Below are 17,591 nucleotides of genomic sequence, written 5' to 3'. Positions count from 1 at the left end.
TTAATGTTTTCTCTCTAATGTTTGCACCTTGAGAATAAATGTGCTTGCTTAGAAAGAGCTGTCTGGTGACTTATAACTGTAGGCAATTTCATTATTCAGAGCCTTCAAAGAGTAAGTAAAGTGCAGATGCTGGCCTGATTAGACAGTCTAACTTGTTTTGAATAACAAAGTGTAGGGTGTTAACTGAGCATCCTGAAAAAAGACAGGTCAGGAGGGAGAGACACGGGAGAGGTAACTGCTGAGGAGGTCGAAGCCTATAAGCCGGTGTGCCCTTGTTGGACCATGGAGAGGGAATACAGGTACAGTTGCCCTGAATTATGACTCTAGGAGACTGAGCAGAATTGCTCTTCCATCTTAGATCCCTTGAAGGGTCAGAGCTATAGACAGTGATACAGGGTCTCTAATGCTAGACAGTAGTGCTGTTACCCAGTTCTACCCAGTCTGTAGAGTCTGGATTTGGGATGGACATTCTTTTTAAATATTAAAATAATTACGTATCAACTTTAGGGGTAGCTTTATCCCTTTGGTTTTCTGTTTTATTTACTTTGTAACGAATCAGGGATATATCCTGACACTAGTGATTGTGGGAGATGGAAGAGAGTAATCAATTTCTGTAACATATGAGGATTAAAAGTGTTGAATGGTACAGAGAAATCCAGCCAGATGTCCCTATTTACATTTTTCTATTTGTTTGATGAAATTAAAAGCAAACAAATTTAAAGAAAATACTTTTTCACATAATGTATTAACCTATGGAACTCAGTGCCACTGGATACTTGCTAGTAGTAGTCAAATAAAAAAAATGATTAGATGCCTACATGAATAAAAACACAGTTTGCTGTTATTTTAACTATAATTGAATTTCAAGGACTTGCAGGGATTTTACTCGATCCTGTAAAGCATCCAGTTTTGACCCAGGATATCAAACTAGAGGGATGATGGGTTTGCTCAGCAATTGCAGTTCTCCATAATTCCTACAAGGTGGAGGCATGGGGCAGCTTGAGGTGGCGGCTATACTCTTCTGTTATGTGGATAAACAGCACTAGTCTACAGTGCTGTCAAGCAGGCAACTTTCACAAGCATTACATCCCTTGCACTTTTTTTAAATTAAATTTTGTTTCCCCTCATATTTCACTGCTGTAAATTTACTAAAGTCAAATTTGAAGAATTAGTTTCTGATTAGTATATGATAAATCAGGACAGTCTAAATCTTTGTACTAAAAGTCTGCTTAAAAAAACTGAAAATGGCTCTGCATGTCATTTAAATGAGTCACTTACCAACTGTGGTCTAGCTTCTAGTACAATAAATAGAATGATCTGACATTCTCCAGCTACTCCTACAGTACCACCTTCAAACTGAACAAAAAGCCTTTAAACCAGTTGGTCTGTTCTACTCAAGTAGTCTCAAAGCAAGGGCTGGGCAAAACTTTTCAACAAACTTTTTTCAGTGGAAAACCATAGGTTCATCAACACCAAAACGTTTTGCAAACTTGTGTTGATTTTGCTGAACTGTTTCTTTAGAAAAAACCTAAAAGTGTCTGAAAAACAAACATTTTGTCTGGACACTTTTTGAAATGAAATGTTTTTATTTTTTGTTTCAAAATGATGGTATTTCAAAATTTCCTTTATTCTATTTTTCTTTAAGTTCTTGAAATGGAAACGAAAAATTTTTATTTTGGCTTGAATGAAACAGTTTCATTCAACCCAAAATGATTCTCCCCTAACCCCCCAGCAACTTTGCTGAAAAATTTTTCTTTTCAGTGTGACCTGAGACTTTTTTTTTCCCCCCAACTTTTCAAAATTGCCAGTGAACCAAAAAAATTGTTTGCCCACCTCTACTCAGAGTACTGCAACAAAACTGGTTTTCTCAAATGCTAAGGGGTTTACTATCTTTCTCCTCCTGGACCCTGTGAAACTGAAATAAAATAGTATTATTAAGGTTTCTTTGTACATTTCTGACTTGGAAGAAGTAATTGCATGTAGACTGTAAATCTGTCATCAAAACTGTGCCGCCTTCTTACATTAGACTTTCCTGAATGCTCACAGTCTCAACTTTTGCTTGGAATACTGTTGCCTTCTCTAATTTGCAGAGGAAAATTTCACATTATGTCCTTAACAGAACACAATTATATACCATAAGAGGGGTAGATACCACCTCTCAATAAACCAAAGAAAATTACCTCCCTAAAAAGCAGCATTTATTTTGAATTTTGCAGCATCTATCATTTCAGCAAGGCTTCTCTATGCTTGCCATCCAGTCCTTTATATATTATTTTGGTATTCAATTGGTCTTTTAAAAACACACACACATTTTTGCCTTTATCCTAGACTCTGCTAAATGCCAGCAAAACTTTTTCTTTAAGAATGTGATTATACACAGAAAATTCAACTAGTTCATTAGGCACTAAAATTCCTTTGATATGGAATCCAATATGACTGACCCACAAAGCCCATTGATATACCTTCTATTCCAGGGGTTCTCAGGACAAACTTTTTGGTGGCCTCATACTTTTTCCTAAAATACTTAATTACCTTTAGGAAAAACAAATAAATATGCACATATACATGTCCAAATCATTGTAATTTATTTATTGCTAGGTAGTAAATTGGCTGTTAAAAGTGGTATTAACAAACATACAAGTATCACTTTTCACGGCGTACTTACCTAGCCCCAGCAAACCTGGGCACAAATTAAGCAGGGGCTAGGGGCAATTGGAGTGGCGGTGCTGGGGGAGACATCGGGGGCCAGAGTGTGAAGCCCCGTAGCCAGAGCCCACTTCCCCACCACCCCAGGGCTGAAGCCCAAAACCTGAGCCCCATCACCCCTGGGAAAGAAGGGAACTCACCAGGTGCCTGCTCTGGTGTTGTGCCCCAGCTGTCTCCAGAGGGGGCAGGGCCCAACACCTGCTTGCAGCCCTAGTAGCCAACACCAAGGCGGTGCATCCAGGAGCAACAGGGAGGGTGAGGGGGTGCTGCTTCTTCCCCTTCCCCACCACGATCACAGCCCAGGGGGCTGTGGCCACAAGAAGAGGCCCTGGTGGCTGCATGCGGCCATGGTGGCCACATTAATTCCATCTTCTTCATTAAACTAGCTCTCAGCTCCTTTCTAATTTCTTCAGCTGTCTTAAAGAAACTCTTGCATATGCTGGTGTACCTGAGCTGACCATGAAAAGCAGATAGGTGAGTTCTGAAAACTGAAATATTGTATTACATATGCATAGAAAAATAAAGAAGTGAATGAAATGTAGTTCTTGCATAATAATCAGAAAAGTGCCTTAAAATCAAAATCGTTATTTGATTACTTACATTTATAAGGTACCTATCATCACGGTATGATGTTAGTTTTGTGATAGGTCTAGCATGTACAATACAATGTGGAATTAGAGTTACATAAAAGACCACAAAGGATGGGTCATTAAAATCATGGACAAATAATGTACTTGAATCCCTTGACCTTCAAATACCATTACTAAATATGAATTACACCTATTGCTTAGAATTCCAAATTTGTCACACATGCTTCTCAATTGATATTGGAATAATTAGGGAACTGCATTTTGGTCTCAAGAGCAAAAGGTTTCATCAAGCCTTGTGATTATTTAGGACCACAGAGAGTCTGAGACAATTGGTTGCAAGGTAACACTGCAGTTTGAATTATTTCATCCAAAGTTTCAGCCGCTTCCTTTAAATTGCAGTTCAACTCTGGTATTTTAGTGCATGTACAAATGGCAAAGTGGAGTTTCCTGTTTATTGTCTCCAATGACCTCCAAAAGTCCAAATCAATTCTGCTGTTTGTAAGCAAAATGATTAGGTTTTCCTGGCTGCGGGTGCTGCAAATTCAGCCTGGAAGTTAAAGGTTAAACCGGTTTCTTGCTGGCTGACACATCACCAACAATCTGCAGATGGAACCTAGCCAACAATTCCGTTGATTAGGTACAAGCCAGAAAAGACTCTAGCTCTTCCAGTGATGTATTAGCTCTGCCAGCCATAGATATGACCCTGAATACACAGAGGATGCAAAGTAAGCACCCTACTCTGACAATAATCCAAACTTCAAAACCCAGTTATCAGTGTGCTGTTTTATTTCCACATTGTCCCAAGTGACATCAGCAATGGCATTTTCTAATGTGTTGATAAATATTTTAATATACACAATGAATATTTTTATTCCTTAGTTTATTTTATACTTTATATTTTAAAATTCTATATCAAATATTAATAAACCACTAATTTACTTATCAATATTATAACTTTTAAAGTGTATAATAAAAACATTTATATATTTGACAGCTTTGCTTTACGCTTTTGAATGTTTCCCTATAATGAAGTATATTGTTTACAGTTAAATGTTGTATGCTAAAGTTAAACTCGTACAGTTTTAAAAAATTAAATGTAAACATTCTGCTAAAGGAAAGTAAGGATTTTCATAACATCGCTTGAACAAAATATTTGTTGTTAATCATTCCACAAAACCTTACAACTGAAAATTAAAAGAATATAAAACATAACACACAAAGTGAACTTCACAAGTTAGCAATGACGCTAAGGATCTGTTCCTGTCCCCAGTGATTTCAAAGGAGTAGGACAATGCCCTAAGATTTAGGGAAGCCTCTGGATATTAAAGTTGCAAACTTGAATTTTATTCCACAACTTTCACATTCATCATTGTAAACTACTGTGTCTCTACCAGTTAAACATTAATATGCATTCCACAATATTCTACAGCACCTTATTTAAGTAATAGTATCAACTGTGTGTTACTCTTGGAATGTTTGAAATTCACTGTGTTGAGGCAGCAAGACCTTAAATTCTAATACTTCTATAAAACAACCCATTAAGATCTTTCCTCAAAGGGTTTACTCTCTACTCCCCAAGAAATCATTTAAACAACTTCTCTGGACACTAAATATGATCATTTTAATGATTTACAGGAGTTTAATGCTGGTTTCAGATTATTGGGAAATTAGCAAAAATGATAAGGTCAATTTATAATAGAGCTAATGGATCTAATTAGAATTTTTAGAAGCTACAATCTCTCTACAGTAACAAGATTCTATTAATGTACAATAAATAGTACTGGTTTATCTCTTGTGGTATAAAATTAGCTTCTTGTGTCCCAGTTCTCATGCCTAAATAACCATCTTAAACCATGAGAGGTAACATGTAGTAACTTAGTTTAATTATAATTGAATTCGACACTATTTACTGATGACGGACCAAAGAAACTAAGTAGATCCATACAGATAAGATGTTGTTTGGATATGGATGAATATACACAGCAAGAGCAAATTCTGTATTGGGGATTTCTGAAGAATGAATGCCAGTTTGATACACAGCCTCGCTTATTGATGATAAATCTGTGTATGGCATCTGGATAGGGTATCCTGTCACCTAGAAAAATATAGGATTGAAACTATAAGTACAGTTTGAAAGGATTATTTTATGAAAAACTAAATGCTGCATTATTAATCATAATAGCTTTATGGTTAAAAAATGTTCACATATCAAAAACACTATATGGTATATGCATTTGTCTGAATTTGAAATGAAGCATTTGATAATTCTCTTATGAGTTCTATCAAGTTGTCAAATAATTAAGTAACCAACCTCCCATTTATTAGAAATGCATTTTAGCTCTGAGCTACTGATTCAATGTCAAGATTATATTGTATATTCTTGTATCATATTATAAAACACGCCATAAAAGTTATTGCACTGCATTAAGAAACTGTCAGAAAAATAAAAATTGTTCTTTCTTTGTACTTATTAGCTATGATAACCTGAGAGAATTAAATTCTGGCTCCACTGAAGCCAAAGGGAGTTTTGCCATTGACTTCAATGGGGCCAGGATTTCATGCAGAATATCCAAATTTAAAAGTTTTGTCAGTATACATGAAAAGTAAGCAATTAATTAGGGCTGTTGACTAATTGCAGTTAACTCACACAATTAACTCAAAGTTAATTGCAATTAAAAAAATTAATCGTGATTAATTGCAGTTTTAATCGCACTGTTAAACAATAGAATATCAAGTGAAACTTAATATTTTTAAGATGTTTTCCTACATTTTCAAATATATTGATTTCAATTACAATACAGAATAGAATCATAGAATATCAGGCTTGGAAGGGACCTCAGGAGGTCATCTAGTCCAACCCCCTGCTCAAAGCAGGACCAATCCCCAATACAACGTGTACACTTTATATTATTATTTTTGATTATTTGAACTCTAAAAATGATAAACAAAAGAAATAGTATTTTTCAATTCACCTCATACAAGTACTGTAGTGCAATCTCTATTGTGAAAGTGCAATTTACAAATGTAGATTTTTTTGTTACATAACTGCACTTAAAAAGAAAACAATACAAAACTTTAGAGGCTACAAGTCCACTCAGACCTACTTCTCATTCAGGCAATCGCTAAGACAAACAAGTTTGTTTACATATTTAGGACATAATGCTGCCTGCTTATTATTTACAATGTTGCCTGAAAGTGAGAAGAGGCGCTCGCATGGCACTTTTGTAGCCGGCATTGCAAGGTATTTACATGCCAGACATGCTAAACATTCGTATGTCCCTTCATGCTTCGGCCACCATTCCAGTGGACATGCTACCATGCTGATGATGCTCGTTAAAAAATAATGCATTAATTAAATTTGTGACTGAACTCCTTGGGGGAGAACTGTATGTCCCTGCTCTGTTTTACCTGCATTCTGCCTATATTTCATGTTATAGCAGTCTCAGATGATGACCAGCACATGTTGTTTGTTTTAAGGGTTTCCTTCCAACTGGTCAGCACATGAAACAAACAAGTACGGAGGTGACCAAAACTCTTTAGTTCTGTCCACATATAAAGCTAATGCTCTTTGAATAGCCAAATTATGTAGTTTATTTCTCTTCATCGTTGTGAGAGTGAGGCATTGGAAAGAAAATTGGTAAATAAATAGTCTGATTCAAATGAAAATCAGAAACCACTTTGGTAAGAAATTTGGGGATAAGGATGCAAAGCCAATTTGTCCTTACAAAATATAGTGTACGGAGAGTCAGCCATCAGATCCCAGAGCTCTGAAACCCTCCTAGCTGAGGTAACAGCTATTAAAATCACAACTTTCACTGAGAAATGTAACAAGCAGCAGATATCTGTGGGTTGGAAAGCATTAATTCTGAGAGAACTAAGTTTTAAATCCCAGGAAGGAATTAGATTTTTAACAGGAGAGAATACTCTGTCCAAACCTTTTAGTAATCTGATAGTTATAGGATTGGAGAATATGGATCTGGCATCTATAGGTGTGTGAAACCCTGAAATAATAGACATATGAGCTAACTGACAAGCGCCTCTCTTTTTGGTGTATCAAGTAGTCTAGGATAAACTGGATAGGAGCAAGGAAGGAGAAGTGCTTCCCTGCCAGGACCAAACGGAGAACTTCTTCCATTTCATAAGGTATGTATACCTGGTAGACAATTTCCTGCTATTCAAAAGAACATTTTTAACTGCAGCAGAATCCTGATGATTAAACCGCTGAGCCATCCAGGCAGTTAGATGCAGACAGAGCATTGAGGTACAGAGTCAGCTAACTATTAGCTAGAAAACTTTTAAACTAATTATTTGTAAAATCAGCCTTTAGAAAGTTCTCTAAAGCACAAAAAAGGAAGGTCTGAAGAGTTAACGCTTGCTCTAACCACTGATCACTGATGGTGAGAAGGAACTGAGGGGGATGGGGAAGCTCTGCTCCTTTATGCTCTTGGCAAACAGCACAAGCGTGAGGAGGGTGCATGCGCTGCCTTTATGGGTACCACTATGGGAAAAAGCTCTTGGGCACTGGTGCACATACACCTAAAGTGGAATGGACATTGCAGGCACTCAAAGAAGAACAGATTGTGCTAAAAGGAGAACTATCAGATTGGAGGGAGTTATTAGGGGAGTACTTCAAGGACTGGTCTTGGAACGGATTTTATTTAATATTTTAATTGGCATAAAAAATAGGAGTGTGCTAGTGAAATTTGCTGATGACACAAAGTTCAGAGGCATCATCATTACAGAGGAGGACTTGAATTTTATACAGGAGGAAATGGATGACATTGAGGACTGTGGTAATAGAAATGGGATGAAATTTAATAGTACAAAGTGCAAGGTAGTGCAATTGAGAAGAAGGATTTCTGCTGTACGCTGTGGGGAAGGGGTCTTCAGCTGGAAACAACAAAGGAGAAGAAAGACCTGAACATATTATTCCATCACCTGATGACTATGAGTCTGTTGCCCCTTTCTGACCTGGCTAGTCAAAGTTTGGAGTGCAAGTCTAAGTCCAGTTCAGCATCTATAAATTGGGTCCATTGCCAGTCTATCCTGGAATATGTTTGGTGGTATCTGATATGCCAGGAACACAAAGTCTCCGCAGGTCCCCTGACAGTTCATGTCGGATTTCCTTTTTCCCTCTGCTTCTAATTCATAGGTGTGCCCTGGCCAGCTCCAAACCACTTATCAAGGGCTTTTTTACCAGGTGTAGATAACTCAGTCTCTTTTCTGAGTTATCTTTACTCCTTGATGTATTTATAGAAAGTGGTCATATCCCATCTCAGTCTTTGTTTTATTAGGCTAAACAAATCAAACTAGTTTTGTCTCCTCTTTTAAGACAGGCTTTCCATTCTCCTGATCATCCTAGTTGCCTGTCTCTGCACCTCTTCCAGTTTTAATTCATCTTTCTTGAACCTAAGTGACCAGAATTGTAGTGTTCCAGATGAGGTCCTACCAGTGCCTCATACAATCATATTAATTCTTTGTTATCTCTACTGAAAATATCTCACCTGTACATCCTAGGATCACATTTGCCTTTTCCATGGCCACGTCACATTGGTGGCTTGTTGTGACCTGGATGAAACCTTGTTATGGATTGCATTAAAACACCATTGAGACTGATAGGTGCGAACTCATCCTTCATTTAACATAACTGTAAGCATATGCCCCCACCTAAGGCAAAAAGTGTGTGAGAACCCGCCCAGGAGTTTTTGGCTGTGTGTTGTTTCAGGTAGTGGGTGGGGAATGACAGAACACAGAATCTGACAGAATCTGATCCATCCCGTCATCCAGATTCTGGCAGTTGGAGGTTTAGGGGCATGAGGAGCATAGGGTTGCATCCCTGACCATCTTGGCTAACAGCCATTAATGGAACTATCCGTGAAGTCATCTAATTCTTTTTTGAACCCAGTTATACCTTTGGCCTTCACAACTTTGCATGGCAAGGTATGTCTACCTTGGAGCTCGGAGGTGTAATTTCCAGCTTGAGGAGACATACCCACACTAGCTCTGATCAAGCTAGAGTGCTAAAAAGTGTAGCCACAGCAGCACAAGCTATGGGAGGGACTAATTGTCCCAATTACACTAAGACACTAACTTCGTACTCCAGGTACATCCAAGACACAAATAGGTACTCAGAGCAGCTAGTCCCTGCTGCTGCTACAGCTACAATTTTATTTTTAGTGCACTATCTCAATCAGAGCTAGTGCAGGTATGTCTCCTCAAACTGGAATTTACACCTCCAGCTTGAAGTGTAGCTATATCTCTAGAGGCATAGCACAGAATCTCACCCAAAGAGGGTATCTTATAATAAATCATTATGAAGAATTTTTAAATAAATTTTAATGTACAGTAACATTTATACTTGTGTTATGAGCAGATGCACAGTATAAAGGGAAAACAATAACACACAAGGGATTACTTATAACTGGAACACAATTCTGCTTTTCTTTCGTAATGTTGATATAACTAGAGTTAGTGCTCTGTTGCTTCCCCAGCCAGCTCCATTTTTCTATTTAATGAATAGATCTTTCAGGAGAATCTATGGAATATGACCATGATAAATAAAATCATTGTAGAAACATTTTCCTTCAAGAAAATGGAATATCCGAAGTACTATGATTTAAAGTGAAGTTACAGAACATAAACTTTGAAAACTTAAAAGCCTTTTTTCTGTGATGTATTTTCTCAATCTAAATTCTGTTTTACTGTTTGTGGCAGAAATTGTATGATAACTAGTATACGGAAGATTTTCAGTGAATCTGTGAAAATTTTTGCATGCTTTTGTTTGTGTCTCACTTGGTTAAGATAGCAAAGAGGGATTCCACTGAGTCAGTGGAGCTACTCCAAATATACACTGGAGTAACTGAAATAAAAATCTATCCTACTGTATTGCTATGATATTACATCTTCCTCATTCCCACACACTGTACAAAAGCTGATTTACAATTGTGGTATTTTATTGACTGAATTAAACATGTCCTAAAATAATGATAGTTGTTTAAAACAACAACGACTGCCTTCAAACAAATACACCTGGCCATTTCCTAAAATGGGAATCCTGTGGCCACATCAAGCTGTTTTGATCCTCTCATATTCATGGAGGATGAAGTTCACCCAGAATCAAAAGTCCTATTTCAACCATATTTTGAGGTCTTAAGTGGCATCTAAGCCTCATTTGGCATGTGAGAATATAGGTGAATTTCTCACAGATTGAGTATGGGAAGAAGCCCGCTGATCTGTTTTGTTTGTTTTTTATGTAGGCCCTGGACAATCAGCAAACTGAACATTTTTAGGAAGTGGTGGGTTTTTTGGTACTGACCCCCTGCAGCTCCCCAGCCACCACAGGTGGACAGGGGGACCCCCGCAGCTCCCCACTGCTGCAGTGGCAGTGAGATTCCCACAGCTCCCCGCCTGGGAGGGGGTGGGGGACCCTGCACCTTCCCTCTGCTGGTGGTGGCAAGGGGGACCCCAGCCCTCCCAGGTGACCAGTCCCTTACCATTTTGTCACCTCGAATGCCTTACCCTGGTCCAGCTTCCGTTTACACTAAAACTTATCTAACTATCACTAAGACAAAGTATGTATAAAGTAAGTTACTCTTTTAGCAAACTAAAAGTGCAAAGAAACAGGGGTTCCAACTCAGGCCATGCAGCAGTAAGAGAAAACTAAAGAGGTGTCAACCTGCACTACCTCTTATACCCTCAGCTGAGAGCTCAAGGAGTCGCAATATGTCTGTGCAAGTCAACGGTCACTGCTAAGAAACACTTCCGGACTCAAGTGCACCCATGTGTCGAATACATATAGGGACCATCACTTGAAGACGAATAACTAGTACAATCCATCTAAATGATAACTAAGGAGTAGGAGACTAAATAACCATCTTAACATATCTAAAAGATATAAACAGCAAAGATGGAAATAAGCTGTCTTTCTTGTTCTAAAACATAAAACCAGAAGGGTGAAATTATGAAAAGATATATCAGAAAATAAATTTCCAAATGTGAGATCCATTATAAGATGCATTCTGGCAAAAACTTTTTTTTACATATTCTAAGTCTGTGGTTCTTATCTTGAGCATTTTAAAGTTATTTTTGTTTCTTTTTTATAGAGCTAGTCATTATTTCCTCCCTTATAATCTGCTGTTAAAATAAAGCAGTATTAAAAGATGTTTGATCATGAATGAGTTTCTGTATTCAGTGCTGCAGCTATTTATATACAGGGCCTTCTTTATACTACACATACATAGTTTTTACCTTTATAGATATAAAAATCTCTCAATATTGTTTATAATTTAAATTATACAATTAAATTGTTTCTAATATAAATACTAACCCAATAATGTTCCAGTAAACTTTCCAATTCATTTTCTTCTTTGTCTGTAACAAAGCTCCTATTTCTTAATTCTAGCTTGGGAAGAATTTGTCGTAGAAGAGCAGTACATTGTCGATGCCACCGAGTTGGTTGATGAAATCGCCATTCCATTATTTTACTTTTTAAGGTCTTTTCGATCCTGCGATAAAGGTTATGAAATGTTTATAAATAAGGCTGTCAAGCAATTAAAAATAATTTTGATTAATTGCGTGATTAAAAAATTAATCGCGATTAATCTTGGGATTAAATCATGCTGTTAAACAACAATAGAATACCATTTATTTATATATTTTTGGATGATTTCTACATTTTCAAATATATTTTTATTACAACACAGAATACAAAATGTACAGTGCTCACTTTATATTTATTACAAATATTTGCACTGTAAAAGAACAAAAGAAATAGTATTTTTCAATTCCCCCATTACAAGTACTGTAGTGGAAATTCTTTATCATGAAAGTTGAACTTACAAATACAGAATTCTGTACAAAAAAATGCATTCAAAAATAAAACAACCTAAAACTTTAGCGCCTACAAGTCTACTCAGTCCTACTTTTTGTTCAGCCACTTGGTCAGACAAACAAGTTTGTTTACATTTGCAGGAGATAATGCTGCCCGCTTCTTGTTTACAATGTCATCTGAACCTGAGAACAGGCCTTCGCGTGGCACTGGCATTGCAAGATATTTATGTGCCAGATGTGCTAAAGATGCATATGTCCCTTCATGCTTCGGCCACCATTCCAGATGACATGCGTCCATGCCAATGATGGGTTCTGCTCTATAGTGGTCCAAAGCAGTGAGGACCGACGCATGTTCATTTTCATATCATGAGTCAGATGCTACCAGCAGAAGGTTGATTTTCATTTTTGGTGGTTCGGGTTCTTAGTTTCTGAATCAGAGTGTTGCTCTTTTAAGACATCTGATAGCATGCTCCACAACTTGTCCCTCTCAGATTTTGAAAGGCACTTCAGATTCTTAAACCTTGGGTTGAGTTCTGTAGCTATCCTTAGAAATCTCACATTGGTACCATCTTTGCATTTTGTCAAATCTGAGGTGAAAGTGTTCTTACAACAAACAACATGTGTTGGGTCATCATCCGAGACTGCTATAACATGAAATATATGGCAGAATGCATGTAAAACAGAGCAGGAGGCATACAATTCTCCCCCAGGGAATTCACAAATTTAATTAAGACTTTTTTTTTTTAATGAGCGTCATCAGCATGGAAGCATGTCCCCTGGAATGGTTGCTAAAGCATTAAGGGGCACACAAATGTTTAGCATATCTGGCACGTAAATACCTTGCAATGCTAACTTCAAAAGTGTCATGCAAACCCCTGTTCTCACTTTCAGGTGACACTGTAAATAAGCGGGCAGCATTATCTCCCGTAAATGTAAACAAACTTGTTTGTCTTAGCGATTGGCTGAATGAGAAGTAGGACTCAGTGGACTTGTGGGCTCTAAAGTTTTACACAGTTTTGGTTTTGGATGCAGTTATGTTACAAAAAAAATCTACATTTGTAAGTTGCACTTTCATGATAAAGAGATTGCACCTCAGCACTTGTTTGAGGTGAATTGAAAAATACTGTTTCTTTTTATCATTTTTATAGTGCAAATATCTGTAACAAAAATAGTGTAACACTGTACACTTTGTATTCTGTGTTGTAATTCAAGTCAACATATTTGAAAATGTAGCAAAAATCCATAAATATTTAATACAGTTCAATTGGGATTCTATTGTTTAACAGTGTGATTAATTGCGCTTAATTTTTTTGAGTAATTGTGTGAGTTAACTGCGATTAATCGACAGCCCTATATGTAAATAATCATGTTTCATTACTTAAATTTAACAAAATTCCCCGTGACCCTTTAAAGTATTTATTTTTGATGATCTGTCCCTAAAACTTTGTTTCTTTTAGATAAACTTGGCTAGTATACACAGAATTAATATTTACTTCAGGCAATTCTATTAGCAGGCCATTCTGAAAAGATAAATTTGTGGTAGAAAAGTAATGGACTGTTGACCTGATTTCCCAAGAAGCTGAGCACCCCACCTTCCATTATGGTCACATGTTTTAGTATTCAAAAAGATTCCTACCTGTTCTGTAGTTCTTCTACCATGCTTCCATTAGTAGGGGTGTAAAGTATTACTTTTGGCTGAAAGAGATAACATCCTATCAAGTATACATATAAGATATAACAAGACATTTGGCCAGATCCTCAAATGAAGTGCAGCTACTTTGCATACATTGTCAGTGGAATATGTACATAGAGTAAGCACAGTTGGCCCTCTGAAGATCATCCCAGCTGCACACACAGAGTGTGTCGGTGGAGGGAAGGGGCCATGGTAGGGAAACGTACACACTGCTCCAATCCCGAGCTGTGATTTTGGCCCCATCGGGGCTGTTAACAGCCACATCAATTAGACCAATTCTCTGGTTGCTCTAGTTTATATGTGAAGATCGGTCTTGCACATAACAGCCCCATAATCAGGGTAGTGCAAAGATGAGCTTTATGTCACCTTGGCACGCACATATTGACCTTCCACAACCCCTGATTTGCACTGTGTGATCCTCAGCAGTAGTCAATGATCTGCCCACTAACTTTTACTATCTTAGTGAAAACAGAGTTGGCACGTTAAGCAGGCACCTTTACCAACCCACTTTGTTTAGCTCTTATAACAATAAGGTGACATGGTTCAGTTCAAACCTTCTCTGCAGGCTTGGCTGCTCCTTCAAGACTGCTCAACACACACCTTTCCTCATAGAGTCACTCACAAATCCATTATATTCAGTAACTAGTCACCTGCATCTAAATCAACATAGCCAACCCACTTAACCTTTTCCTAGCAGGATTTACAGCTGCTTATAATGGTGGGGTATTCAAGCAATTACTGCCAATGATAATTACTATAATTTATATCAGACAGATAAATTTTGAAAATTGGAGGAGTTACCTGTACAGTTTGTGTTTTTATGCATTGAAAATTGTGTGGTAGAAATTGTCTCCAAAAACCTTCCTTTGAAATTTCAAAACTTACGCACGTTGGTGAACTGTTTTGCTGTGTATTAAACCAGACCTATCAAAACATTAGTATAAAATGTGGCAATCAATCTACAAAAATTGTTTTAAATTAAAAGATGTGAAATGTACTTTTAAATGTTTTCCTTTAATACCAAAACAAGTATATGATAAGTCAGAGAAATGCCATTATATAGTATGATGGAGGGAAGCAATTGCACACTTGTACTGACAACTGAAGAGGATCAGGCTTAAACACCTGTAGTTTTGGCTAATATTTCACTAATACAAACATAGGGCCTGAACCTGCAAGTCATCCATATGGGGAACTCCCAAAGAAGTCAAATGGAAAAGGAAGATTCCATATTTTACAGTAACTGGAGTTCTTTGAGACATGTGGTCCTTATTGGTATTCCACGGTGTGGGGGGTGCGCATACACTCCATGAGCCTGAGACCAGAAGATTTTTTCACTAGCTGTGTCTGTTGGTTTGCAACTGCACCCTGTGCACCAAAATGAGGGCACAAGAGGTGGGGTAGACCGACTGCCTCTCCATCTCCAGCTCCTTCTCTACTACAAATCACCTTAGGGAAGGATCCAAAGCAGAGGGAAAGGAAGGCGGGTCATGGAATACCCATAGAAACCTCACATCTCAAAAAACTCCAGTTACTGTAAGGTAAGTAACCTTCCTTTCTTCTTTGAGTAGTGGTCCCTATAGGTATTTCATTGGGGGTGATTCCCAAGCAGTATTCATCATGGTGGAGGGTGAAAGGAACCATTCTGCACCACACATTGCAGGACCACTGTACCAAAGGATGTGTCTGAAGAAGTAGTTTGTATTAGGGTGTAATGTTTAGTAAAAATATGCACAGAGCCCCATGTTGCCATTCTACAGATCTCGTAGGGAAACATCTCCAAGGGGGGAGGAGTTCCCACTTACTCATAGCAATGCAAGATGCAACCTGAGATCCATTTAGAGAGTTTCTGTGAGGAAATAGTTTTGGTTAAAAAAAAAAAGTAAGTGTATGATTTGATTAAAGAGGAATTCGGAGGAAACCTATGGAATGAATTTGGGGTATCTCAAAGAGACACTTTATCCTTATAGAAACTGTGTAGGAAGGATCCACCATAAGGCACCCAAGCTCATCTACTTTTCTGGTGGAGGTAACTGCCTTCAGAAAAGCCACTTTTATAGATAAATGGAGAAGGGACAAGGAGGCCAAAGGTTCACATGAGTGATTCATGACTGTTGGCAGTACCAGATTAAGGTCCCAAATAAGTGATGGTTTCAATACTAGAGGAAAAGTTCTGGTGAGACCGCTCAGAAACCTCACGGTCACAGGGGGGTAAAGACTGAGCAGTTCTCCACTGGAGGAAGGAAGGTGTTAATCACTGGCAGACGTACATGCACCAAGCTAAGGAATAGTCCTGATGTCTTTAACGAACCAAAAGATAGTCAAAGATGGTTGGATCCCCAAGTTCTCTGGAGATTTGTGATGACGTTGGCACCAGATGGAAAACTTCTTCCATTTAGCTGTATAACATTTTCTCGTAGATATTTTCCTGCTGTTATGGAGAACAGTTTGAGCCTCTTCAGAGGATGAGCCTTTGTGTCCACTGTCCACCCAAATACCAGGCTGTGAGGTGGAGGGCTATTGGCTTGAGATAGTTGAGCTTGCCCTCATTCTGCAGGTTCAGAAATGGCTGGATGCGTATGCATAGATGTGAAGCCATCTGGGAAATGCTGATAAAACAAAACTGTCTTGGCCACCAGAGAGCCACTAAGATTATTGATACTCTGTCCTGATTGATTTTCCTCAGGACTCAAGGTATGAGGGGAATGTGTGGAAAAGGAGAGGCTCCTTATGCTATGAAATAACTGGAATTCTTCAAGATGTGTGTCCTTGTGGGTGCTCCACTTCAGCTGTCCCTATACCCCATGAGCCTTTGACTGGAGATTTTTGTTAGCAGTGCGCATTCAACCCACACATGTGCCCTACACGTCCTCGTGCCTCACACAGAGGATATGTAGGACTGTGTGGGAGAACCACCTTCAGTTCCTTCTCCACTACCAAGTCCCACAGAGGAAACTCGAAAGCAGAAGGGAAAGAGAGTGGGTAGTGGAGCACCCATAGGGCACACATCTCAGAAAACTCCAGTTACTGCACAAACTGAGTAACCTTCCTTCTTCTTTGAGTGATGTCCCTATATGTCTTTGACTTCAGGTGACTTCCGAGCAGTATCCTCAACAGAAGAAGGGAGCTTCAGAGCTGAGTCTAACACTAAAGACAAAACTGTGTTCTTAAGAGGAGCATCTGATCTAGAAGAATGAAGCAACATATAGCGCTTAGAGAATATATGTACTGAAAACCAATTTGCAGCTTTGCAGATCTCAAAAATGGGAATATTTTTGAGTAATGCCACAGAAGTAGAAAGTAATCTCAGGGAGTGGGCCAATACCATAGAGGGAGGTTGTAAATCAGCAGATTCATAGCAAGAAATAATACATTCAAAAATCCACCTAGAGAGCCGCTGGGTGAAAATTGTGGACTCTTTGACCTGTCAGCAATTGACACAGTCTTGGAGATTTTCTGAATGATCTGGTTCTGTCCAGGCTAGCTCCCTCCTGACATCTAGGATATGGAAGGCAGCATCTTCCCTGGTCTGCTGTGGTTTTGGGAAGAAAACTGGGAAATGTATGACCTAACTGATATGAAATTCAGATGATAACAGGTAAAATTTTTGGAAGTGGACATTAGACTTTGTCCTTGGAAAACATTGTAAAGGGAGGGTCTGCCATTAAAACTCCCAGTTCCCTAGTTCTTCTAGCAGAAGTGATGGCCCCCAACAAGATTGTTTTCATGGATAGGTGAAAGAGGGAAATAAGTGGCCATCATGTTGAAAGTGG

General features: G+C 38.3%; 1 protein-coding gene across 1 annotated transcript in view; it reads right to left on the bottom strand.

Annotated features, from left to right (window-relative positions):
- Positions 1-5,202: 5,202 nt before the first annotated feature.
- The window catches only part of CC2D2B (coiled-coil and C2 domain containing 2B), a gene marked incomplete at its 3' end in the record, with an annotated part of 104,810 nt that continues 92,421 nt past the window's right edge, over positions 5,203-17,591 (bottom strand). The window contains exons 29-32 of the mRNA XM_084633021.1: positions 14,620-14,742; positions 13,762-13,820; positions 11,623-11,800; positions 5,203-5,391 (exon numbers count right to left, since the gene is read on the bottom strand). Of these exons, the coding sequence (XP_084489147.1) occupies positions 5,203-5,391; positions 11,623-11,800; positions 13,762-13,820; positions 14,620-14,742 (549 nt within the window). The remainder of the gene's footprint in view (positions 5,392-11,622; positions 11,801-13,761; positions 13,821-14,619; positions 14,743-17,591) is intronic.

Source organism: Lepidochelys olivacea, assembly GCF_965140295.1.
Source record: "Lepidochelys olivacea isolate rLepOli2 genome assembly, chromosome: 7".
Taxonomy (NCBI): domain Eukaryota; kingdom Metazoa; phylum Chordata; order Testudines; family Cheloniidae; genus Lepidochelys; species Lepidochelys olivacea.
The sequence above is the reverse complement of the archived record's forward strand: the minus strand, read 5'-3'. Positions and strand labels throughout refer to the sequence as shown.